The sequence below is a fragment of the Dipteris shenzhenensis genome, chromosome 31, assembly GCF_047967505.1.
Source record: "Dipteris shenzhenensis isolate YYH24624 ecotype China chromosome 31, Dip_SZ_1.0, whole genome shotgun sequence".
Classification (NCBI taxonomy): domain Eukaryota; kingdom Viridiplantae; phylum Streptophyta; class Polypodiopsida; order Gleicheniales; family Dipteridaceae; genus Dipteris; species Dipteris shenzhenensis.
Window position 1 is genome coordinate 30,832,354 of NC_141626.1, and position 14,987 is coordinate 30,847,340.

The window sequence follows — 14,987 nt, forward strand, 5'->3', positions numbered from 1 at the left end:
GAGATTTCCAATTCATCAATACAAATGAGAAAGAGAAGAGAGAATTCTTGCTAAAACAAAAGAACATGCTACAAAAACTTCCCAATGACTCGACAGACATATCTTCCGAATCATTGATTGACAAATATATCAGAAGAGCTCACATGGACAGCATATGTCTGGTAACATTCGCATCAGAGTATAATCACTCAGGAGACAACTGCAAAAAAAGGAAAAAGGAAAAATTGTTAAGGTTCGTGAAGTTTAATAAATTCAAGGATCCGGACAATTACTACCGCGAACAATTATTGCTATTCTACCCTTTCAAAAAAGACGAGAACCAAAAATTGCTAATACATGGAAGCTGGCAAATAGCATGCCATGTAAGAATAAAGACAATAGAAGATAATAGGATGAAAATGATGACAATATAGAAGAAGAGAATATCGCAAATGATACAACACAAAAAGATGATAATAATAACAATAACAACTATTGTATGCAAAATGAAAGCTACAAAGAATACTATGACATTGGATTGGACATGCCTACATTGCAAAAGCAAACAAGAATAGACCATTTCGTAATAAGCATAAAACAACAAATTTTGATGGACAACAACGAATACTTTCAAAATCTATGCTCACTAAACAAAGAACAAATATCCATGTTTGATGATGTTATGATACGAAAAAGGCTTGATCCTTCTATCAAGTTAAATTTGTTCCTCACGGGAGGTGCAGGAATAGGGAAAACATACTTGCTCCTTCTACTTTCTTCGATACTACAACCAAAACTAAATGGACATTAACCTTGACTTGCCAAAAGTTGTAATGCTTGCATATACAGGAAAAGCAGCACGAAACATCAATGGCAACACAATACACTATGCGTTGTATCTACCCACACATACCAAAAACCTAACGTCTCTTCTAAGAGAAAAACTTGACACACCAACATCACTATATCAACAAGTGCAACTCATTGTTTTTTACGAGATTTCATTGATAGGAAAGAGAACTATGGACTTTGTAGACCTAAGAATGAGAACATTGAAGCGTGAGTACTCCGAATACTTTGGGAACATCGATGTGATCACTTGCAGTGATTTTTATCAAGCTAAACCCATGAAAGACTCTTGGGTTTTCAAAAAAGAAGAAGATGACATGCAATCCATGGCAAACACATACTGGCACACAAAACTACAATGCTATGAACTAAAAACTACAATGAGACAAAACAACAACAATTTCATAAATGCTTTGAACTCCTTCAGAGATTGCACACACGCAGAAGCTCAAGTAAATCACGTTCACAAAAATTGCTTATGCCCAATTCCAGAAGATCACATGTTCCCACACCTATTCTACATGAACTCCAAAACAAAACACAATAAAAAAGTATTGGAACTATCTTGAGGGAAAAGGCACACTTTCAAGGCCATTGATCACTTCTCAGAGAACATATGCACAAAATCAAAACTACTAGAGGATCTAAAGGTTACAAATGGACTACATACAACAACAGAAATAAAAGAAGGCATATTAGCTGAACTTTGCTCTAGTAATATCAACCAACAAGACAGACTAGTAAACGGAGCAAATGGAATTTTCATAACATCGACCACTCACAATGGAAAACAAATAGCATGGATACTATTTCCACATGAAGACACTGGCATGCAAACTAGAAAAGAAAACCAGCAAGCATACACAATGTGTATTAAAAATCAATGGACACCAACAATTAGAGTGACAAAAGAGTTCAAATTGGTCCATCAAAAACAAGCACACTCACACATGAGCAATTCCCAATACAGCCAACAGCAGCAGCACGAACTATCCATAGAGCTCAAGGACTAATAATGGAAAAAGTTGCTTTCTCGCCAAAAGCAGTACATGTGCGTGGCTTGGCATACATAGCTTATCAAGTGTTAGAAGTATAGAAAATTTATACTTGGTGGAGCTGTTGCAATTTAATAACTTCAATGTGGACAATGACGTGAAGAAAGAAATGGATCTCGCCTCACCCATCAAGCATCTTACAAGACAATATTGCAAACATGCTTGCAGGATATATGCACTAACACAATACTCATTCAGTCTTTGAACAAAAGATCCCTTGCAAAATATGACAAAGATGCGAAAGCAACAACCCATCTAATGGAATCTGACGTCATTTGCTTCTGAGAAACATGAATAAAAATACTAGAAAAATCTTCAATTCAAACTTCGTGTCAATCACTAACTTCTCACACTCTGGATCATGCACTCGTTTGCAATGGTATAAGAATTGATAGTTTCGAGACTCACAATGACAAAGGAATAGAAATTACAAGCATCGATATTCAGAAAACAACAAATAAATACACCATCATGAATGTGTAGAGAGACCATCTACAAAATACAACTTATTCATAGCCTACCTACAAAAAATACTAGCCAAGGCAAAAAACAAGGAATCTAATACTATATTGGTTTTTACCATTGACATGTTGCAACAAACCTTGAAAATATGATGCACACCTTAAACTATAAATTACAATTTAAAGAGCGAACAACTTCTCAATTAGATCACATATGGACCAACAATGCAAATCCAAACACAGATATATAGCAAGACCAGATGGCAAAAGTGTAAGCATAGTATATTTACATCTCGATAGTAGAGTATGCTTTCAAGGAGAGTCAGAGTTTGTCAACTCAAATGCTCGGGAAACAAGGTGGCAAACCACTAAGTCCCTACTTAGTGCGCTTAGTGGTAGTTATGTGTATATGTATGCGATGAAGTGATCACTCCAATATCAAAAGTTGTTCCTGAACTTTTAGAGACGGTATTTACTACAAGGGTTTGTTGGCCCTGCAAAGGGTCTTAGGGTAATGTCGGTTTTTTGGGTTGGGTTAGTAAAAGTGGGGGTTTGTGAGTAGTCGGTCAAGTTGATCGGGTTAGTGGGGACTAGGGTTGGGTCTTAGGTTAATGATGTAGTTAGGAATGTTTGATCCAAATAGGAACTAACCCAGATCTTACTAAATTTGTTTGACCCAAATAGGAACTAACCTAGATCTTACTAAATTTGTTTTAGCAACTTCCTAAATTTGTTTGACCCAAATAAGAACTAACACAGATCTTACTAAATTTGTTTTAGCAACTTCCTTTCTTGGAAGTACTTAGTACCTACCCCCTTAGCCTTGCACAACAAGCAGTAGAAGAGCAGCAGGAGCAACAGTATTAGATGGTGAGTGATGAAGGTGAAGATTCCAAGCAAGGCTAGAGTGGTATCACCACCTTGTTCCATTTTGAAGCTACTGTGAATAACAAAGTTACCACACTTTGATTCTCGTAAAGATAGCATCCAGCCGTAGTCTATGAGCATTTCGCATCTAGAAATCTCTAAGAACCCAAAGTACTGCTACAACTTCTATAATAGACAGCCGCGGGGGACCTTCTTAGAGCGACGTCATCTTCAACAATAGTGATCTGTGGGCAGTGTTTCCTTGCCAAGAGCATATTGGGACCTTTATGTGGCTGTGCTATCTAGATGCTACTTTCCTTCGTGGCTTCCTCTCGTAGCAATTTTTTATTGCCAAGGATATTATGTGTCGCCTGTTCTTGAGGAGATTTGTGTAATAAGGATTGCTCTTTGCAAATCATTTACTATTGCATCATCTGAGATTTTCATAGCGACGATTTTCCTATCCTGATTGTATCTCTTCGAGGTAGCTCTCTCTTGTATCAGTCCATATCTCCATCAAAGTTTTGCCGTGACCATTCAACAGCTCTTTTGACTGCCACGACGTACAAAGATTTTGTGCTAAGGATTTAAAGTCTCAAATAAGTTCCTTATCTCGTAGGTTTGAATTTGGTCATCCTAGGAGTTGACTTGTCTATAACCTGGTCAACCCATGGGTTGACTAAGCTATTTTAAGTGCCGATGGGAGAAGGGGCACCTAGCATTTCAGGCCACATGCAGAGAATTGACAGTTGTCTTTTTTTTACAGAATTGTTTAGACCACATGTTGGTTGTTTTCTTACTCTAAGAAAAAATCAAAGTTCATCAAAATCTTCAAAGTATGCATTATCTCTTTCATGTCTTGAGTACCTATGGCTCAAGATATTTATATTGGCAAGTGCTTTAACATATGGCAAATTTTTTCTCTCTCGATTATCAAGAGTGTTTTGCCATGTATTCATGGGAGAAATCAATCTAGAGAGTGCATGCATGAGCTCATGCTTCTGCATCTTGCTTCACAGACTCGTCCATTCTTTTGGCGAGATCTCCATAGAAAACCATCTGTGAGATTTGGAGAGGTCGCTATGATAGTGACAAATTTATTCTTGACTCTTATTATGTTTTGTATCCTCATGCACATGATATCTCTCTTGTAAAGGAATAGACACTACCATGTCATGACAAATGACATTGGTAAGAACTTCCTATAAATTCATATACCAATTTATGTATGTGATAGAGACATTGATGTTATAGGATGCATTACAACCATAGAGTCATCAACACACTACCCTCTTTATGTAGTGAGTTGCATTATTACCATGTCTCTTCTAAAGTCCAAAACCTTGTAAATAAGTCTGTAACCGATAAAGGCTTTTCATAGTTTTTATCATATGATGTTAGTGCAATACTCATACCTTCGTATTGAAGGGGAGTGCTAAGAATTAGACATCGAGTTTATTAGAGGGGTCCACATTCACGTGATTGGTGGAAGTGGATATCAAATAGGTGTTGGATGTGGATGATGGAGACTTGGTTCCTATTTAGTGGGTGGACATGCTCTTGTATTGTGTGGATCATCCTATCCCTCCATTTTGAGGGTGATAGATAATCTAACTTTGATTGGCTCCTATTGTGTTGGTCTCACCACGTCCTCCCTCCTTCTCCCATGTAAGCTTTCCTCTTCTTCCATTAAGGACTCTAGATTTCAACACCCTACAGCCTTTCCTTAATGAGCTCCATAGATGATGCCAAAATCGTTGCGTGGAGATGTTGCCAAAACTCCTCTGATGACATTGATAAAACTATTTGGGCAAGATTTCTCCTTAACTAACACACCTTTACTGATGATTATTCCATAAAGACCCGGAGATATTTCTTGCAATAGAAATCAGATGCTCTAAATGCATTTAAAACTACTTGTGGAAAAACAAATTTAAAAAATAATCAAAATCCTCTGCTGTAATCGAGGTGAATACAAATCAATTTGAGTTCAATTTCTGTTATGGAAAAAGACAGAAATACACTCTAGAGTAGAATGGAGTGGCATAAATGAAAAGTATATTCACCACAAAATTACCATAATGTGTGTGAAGAAAATTCCGAGGCCATGTTGGGCAAAAGTGTGAGAAATAGCTATGCACTTGATGAATAGAAGTTCTAGTTCTATCTTGAAAAACATAAATCTAGAAGAGAGGCATTCACAAGATCCAAACCCTTTGTTGATCATTTGAAACTCAAAAGAAGGCTAATAATATCTAGAGATGTCATTATTGATGAGACTTTATCAAATCACCCTACACAATCTCGCTACCTTCCCTCCAACTCAACATACCATTGCCCCACACAAAGGAGCACTCTCATTTTGGTACACCTCAAATCCCTCTCTAATCCCTTGAAATTAGGAAACACTAATTGGAGGCCCTTTTGAGACCCCATTTCTCCCCTAATCGAAAATTCTTGTTGTGTTTTTTATGTGTGAAGAGATTGAGTATGCTTCCTTGGATGCCATATTAGCCATTGCAAGATATTTATAATTTTTGTGCAAATGCTATGCAAGGTGTGCCACTACATCTTTCAATATCATTTAGCTTTCACAAGAAGAATCTATTTTTGTAGATCGGAGAAGTGAAAAGCCGTATGTGGAATTTCTCCTCTCAATATGTAACATTTGCATAAAAAATTCTTGGAATGCACAATGACAAAGTTGCTTCCTTATGGGTGTATTTGTAAGTACTCCATTAAGTTATCCTTACTGTTTGCATGGATGATATTTTAAGAAAACAAATTCTTTTGCATGAGTAACATCTATGTATAGGACTACCTTCTAAAGCTTCAATTTAACATCACACTTGGTTGCTCATTATTCCAAAAATTTATCCCACACGGTTGCTCCCTATTCCAAAAATTGCTTTGTATGGAAAAAATGAGACCGAGGATCCTTTTGTAACAATTGCTTTGTGCTTCCATTTGTGTGTTTTTTTAAGACAAGAACAATTTTTCCTTCTTCAAAAGATATTTTTGAGTATGTACTATATCACATGCTCGTATTCATGCACAATTGGGAATGATATTCTCAATTATGTTAATAGGAAAGTGCATGAATACATGCATGCAGTACAACACACACTCAAAAACTATTCAATATAGCATCTTATAGTTTATACTCATATAAAAAGGTTTGTGTGTTAAAGTCCCTCCATTTATTGTATTTTCCACTTTTCATGTCCTTAACATTGTTTGCTCTCCCAAAGGATGTGATTTTAGTGCTGCATTGAATTGGATCCACAATTAAACACTTCTTATACAAATTAACATAACCACCAAAGTAATTCAAACCACTTATTTACTTTAAAAGTAATACAGTTTTGGTACTTAAATGGGTAAAGCTTACATATTCATACTTTGGTTTTTAGCCTATGTGCAAGCATAGAGTAAAGTAAGACTCCATCATCAACATTGATAATCCAAAGAATCACTGTGATAGCTCAATAAAATAGTGCTTAGTATAGTGATATACAAAGCGAAGGAAAGTAGAAAATGCACTGCAACTACCATGCTCATCACGGACACGATACAAGATTTCATTAAAAATGCTAAAAGATGTTCCCATGAGAGAAAAGAACCTCAAAGGTGGAATTTTCTACACCTTGCATGCCATTTGGGAGCAAGGTATCGAGGGTTCCAACGAGACCACCAAGAGACGAGCACTTCTACAAAGCATGGCCTAAAGAGCCCTCCATGCAAGGACACTTGCTCTTGGGTTACCATAGGTAGTGAGCCAAGACTTGAAAAAGCACGCTATAAGGCAACTAGGATTCTTATTGAGTGCCTCATGGATACTTAACTCTTTGTGGTTTTCCAAGCATTTAATAGATAATACTACAACGTATTAAGAAGTTTTCTTAAATTGAAGGTGAGCTTTTCAAATGTTGCCAAGAGACTTCTTTTGCAAAATATCTTGCTCAAGGCATAAGGAAACCACAAAGGCTAATGAGAGGAAGGCTATCCTTTGAATCTTAAGTTGGGCTTTGATACCAAATACAACAATCATTATTCAAGATGCCATACTGACCTAAAACGAGTGTTTTAATCAAGACCTTGAGTAGAATAGGCCCCTTGTTTGCTACCAAAGCAAGCATGATTCAAATGGACATACCTAACCCAAGCTTACAATTGGATCGTAAGACCCTTGTTCTAGCCATTGAAGCAAACATAATTCAAAAGGTCATACATAACCCAAGACTACAATTTTGATCAAAACCTCAAGTAGGAAACGTTCCTCATCATATTGTCCTAGCTATTCAAAGAGTCCTATGACCATTGCAAATGAGACCCTTGGCTTGTATTTATAGAGGGTAAAAAAAGTCTCAATGAAAACAGTAATAGCTAATGACAATCTTAAATGAGACCCTTGACTTGTATATATAGAGGGTAAACATAGTCTCAATGAAAAGAGTCATAGCTAATGACAATCTTAACTCTCCTAGCTCTTAGCTATTCAAAGCATCCCAATTGTCTTTATCAAGGCAATTATGTTGAATGTGCCTAGACCTCATGCAATGCTAGTTCAAGTCTCAAACTTGGGCACTAGCTGCAAGTTTCGTCCTAGAAGCATATAGCAAGGCGGAAAGAGACGACATGGAGGTGGAAGAGCAAAGTTTGAACCTAGCATCCATCAAAACTTATAATAGCAAACAACCATTACTATGGCAAGCAATTACATGGCTACCACAAGCAAACCAACTCAATATTAAAGGAAGCCATGTAGCACAACACACAAAGATGGCTAGCTTTTGTCCATACCCCTCAACATTGAAAAGGAAATGTTAGTAATCTAAGCCAACATAGACACATTCGCTCTTTGTGAGGTCTAAGAGATAATATTTATCCTTTTAACTTTGAAAATATGATATATTGTCTTATTATTATGCTCCATAGTTCTAACAATGCATAATAACCTTCTGTCCATTGAATAGAAAGAATTGCATGCCAAAATCTCTGAGGTCAAATGTTTTTGCTTCAAGAACTTCACCCTTTCATTAAGGCATTGTTGGGATGTATAGTTAAGTCACTATTGGGCCACATGCTCAGATGAGAATTCAAAATATCCCTTAAAAAGTTTTCACTCGAGAGAGGCTTTCAAGCATGCATGCAAACTATCTTCAAGATCTCACAAACATGTAAAGTGAAATGAAAGAGACAAATGCCCATGTGCCAAAGAGCAAAAGAATAGGTCAAGTACTAACCACACCTCCTCGCCGTAATATGCTCAAACTAGCAACACATTCCACACGTATAGAATGGGGTACAAGTGGCTCCATTTCTCCCATGGGATGAAAAAGCAACCTTCAAAGAGGACAAGCTTCTGAGCCATGCAATTTCACTACTTCATGTAGCGTGCGTGTACACACATATGAGTTCATGTATGCATGCACGTGAGTTTCAAAATGACTACAGTTAGAGGATTGCCAAGTCATTCAAAACTTGATCATAATACTACCTTCAATGCTCCAGCACCCTTGTCGAATGCATTGCCGTAATAAATGCAGCAAGACTGCCTCAGCCTCGGACTGTGGGCAACACGAAAACACAAAGAAGAACAAAGACTATGTGGTTGTGAAATGCGGCTATGAAGCCTTGGCCAATCGGTGCGCAAAAAGAACGTACAACCTATAAAAACCTTGAACAAACTATGAATACACAGCTGAAGAGAATATTAGTCAAACACGTCTGATTGATGTCTCACTGTTGATGTTAGTCCACCAGCCAGGATAGTGACCTGGGATGTTGATGGTAATCAACCAGCCAGGATAGCGATGAGAACTTGGCACACCTGCTTACATCAAACAATGCCTTGGCAAGACCAGCAAGCTCCAGATCATGACCAAACACTTATGGCTTCCTTCGAGCTCACAAGTACTCAATAAAGGTTCTTCACCTCACTCTGGCCACTTCACAAGAACTATGGGAATCTCTTGGTCATCATGAACAAGCTTCTGCCTCGGGAGTCGGAAGTACCATCAATCTGCCAAGAGCAAGAGTACCATCAATCTGAGAAGGGCAAGAATACCAGAATCCTCATAAACTACTTTTGAAGGTCAAGCCTCCACTTTCAGATGGTGGAATCGAAACTGCACATGCCTTCCTACTGTATGGAAGCATGAGCTGATACTAAAGAGAAACACATTAAAGACTTACACGAACGAGTATCTGGATGTGAATGACCAGAATCCAGAAGTCCCAATTCTCCATCTTCTGAGCAGTCCATCCAGGTTCATAGGCCTCCAAAAATGCTTGTTTTGATTTGTTTGGAAGATCATGAGGGTGCACAAAAGGAACTCCTGCTGGCCATCCTATCTGAGCACGAACTGCTGCACAAGGGCTGTCCAAACTTGAAATGTGCTGTTCTTCACAGTCCTTAAGACTGCAGAAGCGAATTTTAATACCCTTTGCTGTCTGCTATCTCTTGCACTTTTTCTTTGAGAACCCTCTGTGCCTCTAGCCGTAATCTCTTAGAAGGGGCTAGTGGCTTCCCTCTTGAAGCCTGTTTCTTACGCTTCAATGCTATCTTCACAGCTCCTGCAAATGAGATGAACTTCACATCAGATACTCAAAAGAGCCTTACAACGTCTGCAACAATCTCTTCACCATACATTATAAATTTACCATCAACCGATGCTTGGAAGCCATAATTTGAAAAGCCAGGCCTACCAACAATTTGATCCATTGGATATGTTCTCTGCATAGAGTCGAGGACTGCAATTGGCTGCTGAAAAGGACCCGCAACGCCATGGCCTGCTGCTGTCATGGCAGATGAATGGAGAATTGCTGAAGGTCTGGACAAAAGCTTATAAGAAATAGAGCACCTGCCATACATTTGTGCATTAGTGGTGGCAACTTCAGTTCGGAACACAGCTGGACTGATATAACCCGCTGTAATTGATACAGATCCTGTGTATACAACCGTATCCCGAGGCCCAAGATCCCCATCTACGAGTAGCCACTGGCCATGCACATCCCTTATACGTAGTCCTGTTTTATCAGACTTCACAAGAGTCAACAACCCTTTATCTAAATGTGGCTCATGATCATCAACTTTTGGCATGTGGCCCTGATCTGCCCCAGATAATGCTACACCAAGATGGCCACCATGAACCCCTGGTCTCCCGTGACAGCAGAGTGAAAGCACAGATGTGGAGCACTCACCACTACGCAATGGAACATTGTATCTAGCCAGCGATTGGGCAAGTACGGTAATTGCATCCTTGTACCTATCTGAAGGTAGTCCATCTTCTCCAATGAGATCAATCATCCTCACCCGACCAGGACATGGCAGTCCTGTCCCTGCCATTGCACCCATTCACAGCATTTATTTATTATACACCTTCTCCTGAGTAAGCCTGGCACTTCTTGATGTAATAATGAGCCCAAGGTCTAGTTAATAAACGTTCAAGGCCTCCGAATAGAAAGCCCAAAGCCTTCATTGCCAAAATTTTGGCCACACCCACTGAACTTTTTAACGTGTAGTTCCCACACCAATACCATTTATCATTGCAATGGCTTTCCATTCCTCCAATGGGACGAAAAAACAATCGTCAAAGAGGACAAGCTTCTGAGCCATGCAATTTCACTACTTCATGTAGCGTGCGTGTACACACATATGAGTTCATGTATGCCTGCCCGTTGGCAACCACATGCATGCATGTGAGTTTCAAAATGACTACAGTTAGAGGATTGCCAAGTCATTCAAAACTTGATCATAATACTACCTTCAATGCTCCAGCTCCAGCACCTGCCCCTCTCCTTGTCAAAGGCATTGCCGTAATAAGTGCAGCAAGACTGCCTCAGCCTCGGACTGCGGGAAACACAAAAACACAAAGAAGAAGAACGACTAAGTGGTTGTGAAATGCGACTATGAAGACTTGGCCAATCGGTGCGCAAAAAGAACGTACGACCTATAAAACCTCGAACAAACTATGAATACACAGCTGAAGAGAGAATGAGTCAAACACGTTTGATTGATGTCTCACTTATTTTTGACACATGTTGATGGTAGTCCACCAGCCAGGATAGTGACCTGGGATGTTGATGGTAGTCAACCAGCCAGGAAAGCGATGAGAACTTGGAACACCTGCTTACATCAAACAATGCCTTGGCAAGACCAGCAAGCTCCAGATCATGACCAAACACTTATGGCTTCCTTCGAGCTCACAAGTACTCAATAAAGGTTCTTCACCTCACTCTGGCCACTTCACAAGAACTAGGGGAATCTCTTGGTCATCATGAACAAGCTTCTGCCTGGGGAGTCGGAAGTACCATCAATCTGAGAAGGGCAAGAATACCAGAATCCTCATAAACTACTTTTGAAGGTCAAGCCTCTACTTTCAGATGGTGGAATCGAAACTGCACATGCCTTCCTACTGTATGGAAGCATGAGCTGATACTAAAGAGAAACACATTAAAGACTTACACGCACGAGTATCTGGATGTGAATGACCAGAATCCAGAAGTCCCAATTCTCCATCTTGTGAAGCAGTCCATCCAGGTTCATAGGCCTCCAAAAATGCTTGTTTTGATTTGTTTGGAAGATCATGAGGGTGCACAAAAGGAACTCCTGCTGGCCATCCTATCTGAGCACGAACTGCTGCACAAGGGCTGTCCAAACTTGAAATGTGCTGTTCTTCACAGTCCTTAAGACTGCAGAAGCGAATTTTAATACCCTTGCTGTCTGCTATCTCTTGCACTTTTTCTTTGAGAACCCTCTGTGCCTCTAGCCGTAATCTCTTAGAAGGGGCTAGTGGCTTCCCTCTTGAAGCCTGTTTCTTACGCTTCAATGCTATCTTCACAGCTCCTGCAAATGAGATGAACTTCACATCAGATACTCAAAAGAGCCTTACAGCGTCTGCAACAAACTCTTCACCATACACTATAAACTTACCATCAACCGATGCTTGGAAGCCATAATTTGAAAAGCCAGGCCTACTAACAATTTGATCCATTGGATATGTTCTCTGCATAAAGTCGAGGACTGCAATTGGCTGCTGAAAAGGACCCGCAACACCATGGCCTGCTGCTGTCATGGCAGATGAATGGAGAATTGCTGAAGGTCTGGGCATAAGCTTATAAGAAATAGAGCACCTGCCATACATTTGTGCATGAGTGGTGGCAACTTCAGTTCGGTGCACAGCTGGACTGATATAACCCGCTGTAGATTGATACAGAGCCAATCCTGTGTATACAACCATATCCTGAGGCCCAAGATCCCCATCTACGAGTAGCCACTGGCCATGCACATCCCTTATACGTAGTCCTGTTTTATCAGACTTCACAAGAGTCAACAACCCTTTATCTAAATGTGGCTCATGATCAAATTTTGGCATGTGGCCCTGATCTGCCCCAGATAATGCTACACCAAGATGGCCACCATGAACCCCTGGTCTCCCGTGACAGCAGAGTGACAGCACAGATGTGGAGCACTCACCACTTCGCAATGGAACATTGTCAAGAAGATCAGCGAAACAGAAACTCTGTAGGTCGAGGGACCGACCGATAGCATCCAAGACTTGGCGCGCTGCCCTTCCTAACAAAGCAAATAACTCAGGCAGACCTACGGGAGGCAGCTCTTCTCCATTTTGAGCTTCGGAAGGATATCCTGGCCGATAGTCATATACCTCATGCACATGATGAGCCTGAGCAAAGTAGCCCGAGGTTCTGTTCCAATCTTGGTGGTCACCTGATTGACAAGAATCAGGTCCTGGAACGGGTCTTTGATGAAAGAACATGCGAGCTGAGTCCAGTACACACCTTATAAGCACATCATCCCCTAAGGGGAAGTGGATTACAGCACAATTGTATCTAGATAGCGATTGGGAAAGTACGGTAATTGCATCCTTGTACCTATCTGAAGGTAGTCCATCTTCTCCAATGAGATCAATCATCCTCACCCGACCAGGACATGGCAGTCCCGTCCCTGCCATTGCACCCATTCACAGCATTTATTTATTACACACCTTCTCCTGAGTAAGCCTGGCACTTCTTGATGTGCTAATGAGCCCAAGGTCTACAGTGGCATACTCTCGAAAAATGCAGTTGAAACAAATCGGCGTAAATTATGCCGTCTACTGCGATAAGTTCATCAGGAGAAGTCGCAAGATCGAAGAGTTTTCCCCAAACTGCAACGAGCATTACTTTGAAGTTCTTTTCTTAAGGTAGTTACCGAAGGTGCTACCTGCAGTGAACAAGAAGAGGCTAATTGAAAAAATACCAGATACAGTGATGAAACCGACGAACGCAGACTTTTCTATCCTTCTTCATAGAGCTCAGAATCTACTAGCCAAGAAGCTCAGAAACGCGAAGCAATAATTGTTGCTACTAAACACAGTCGGTATCGTTCGAACGAAACGAGCTCGTGGAGACAACCACCTACGGATTCCCTTAGTTTTTCACTGTGCCGCTTCCAGAGGGGCGACTAACATGGGTCAATAATGCAATTCAAAAGGACGTGTCGGGGCCAGGCAAAAGGAAAGATAGCTCAGATTGAAACTCATGGGAGAAACGGCAAGAGCCAGAGCTCCCACGCATCAGGCCGTTTCATTCTTGGGCCAGGACCTGGGACCCGAGCTCAGGATCCCGGAAAAGAATGCCAAAAGAGCTTCGTCATGATCCCAAAGCACGGTTGAATTCAACAACCGGGGTTGAATCTGGCGGATGGACGGAGAAACTCGTGTTGCAGCAAGAGAAAAGATTTGCTTCCGTGCGACGTTCAGGCAGGAGATTTGAAGGAAAACTTGGTGTTGAGTGTCGAAGCGCACAACCAAGTCCTGGTTGAGAAATGCACACTGATCTTGTGAGTTGCCAGAAGAAAAGCTTTGAATGCACAAGCACAACAGTGGTTCCGCTCTCTTGCTATGGCAACACAAATTGAGAAATTCCGCTGAATTTCTCCTTGCAATCAACGCGTGGAACAAGCATAAATCGTTTCGATTTTTGCTGGATTGCAATCTTCTGATCAAATTTCTTGCCTGAACGCTTGCAAAGACGATTACTCATTCTTTTCTCTTCAAGAAATCAAGAATTCAAGCTTCGACAAACACAGGGGCGAGCGAATTGCCTACTCACCAAACTCTCCTCTCAAGAAATCAAGAATTCGAGCTTCAACCCAACACAGGGACGAATATTTGTCTCCCATTCCATCATCACTGTCATCATCTGCACCAGCGCCACAGGAATCCCCATCTCTGCAGCTAAGATTCAGCTGAGAAATTCCTGAAAACATGTATAGAACCTGCATCGCTTGGGCATAACAGGGAAGATGACTCCATCCCAATCTCAATCTCCTGTAACAATTCCAAAATCAGCATCAGTCACCTTGCTTCTCTAAATTGGCACAAAATGTACCACACAATGATCATAATCATGTACGACAGTACGATTTGTAATCATCTGGCTTACAAAAACCATCAATTATCATCAGTTACAAAAATGTTGCGAGACAGAAGTTCATCAGTCTAATCATCTACAACAGCAACAATGGAATTATTCTTTCCAAAGATCAATCATCTACAACAGCAACAATGGAATTATTCTTTCCAAAGATCATCACCCTGATAATTTAACGTAGTGGAACAGAGAAATTGCCCTTTCCATGAATCATCATTGGCCTAGTGGAACAGGAATCTTCATCATTTCTCACATTCCTCACATTACATAAAGTCCCTCTCTTCACGTGTGTAGGTCCCCCTTGCTCAACAAAAAATGCTAATTTGCCGCATTGGTG

The 14,987-nt window shown here is 40.4% G+C and overlaps 1 protein-coding gene across 7 annotated transcripts; it reads right to left on the minus strand.

Annotated features, from left to right (window-relative positions):
• Nucleotides 1-8,446: 8,446 nt before the first annotated feature.
• On the minus strand, nt 8,447-14,639 carry LOC147881333 (uncharacterized). Of its 7 annotated transcripts, none has more exons than XR_015540457.1 (6): nt 14,330-14,638; nt 12,150-13,439; nt 11,682-12,062; nt 11,242-11,509; nt 10,981-11,066; nt 10,571-10,887 (listed from the first exon to the last, which is right to left on the minus strand). XR_015540457.1 is itself a non-coding variant. In XM_087369835.1 (5 exons), exons 2-5 carry the CDS (start codon nt 13,195-13,197, stop codon nt 9,232-9,234), a joined length of 1,425 nt encoding a protein of 474 aa, XP_087225961.1. In that variant the 5' UTR covers nt 13,198-13,439; nt 14,330-14,639; the 3' UTR covers nt 8,447-9,231. The 7 variants fall into 7 exon arrangements, 2 of the variants coding, with proteins under 2 accessions (XP_087225961.1, XP_087225960.1); XR_015540456.1 differs by adding an exon at nt 13,634-14,031 and having other exon boundaries at nt 10,571-11,066; XR_015540459.1 differs by lacking the exons at nt 10,571-10,887; nt 10,981-11,066; nt 11,242-11,509 and adding exons at nt 8,447-8,781; nt 8,958-9,236.
• Between the last annotated feature and the right edge of the window lie 348 nt (nt 14,640-14,987).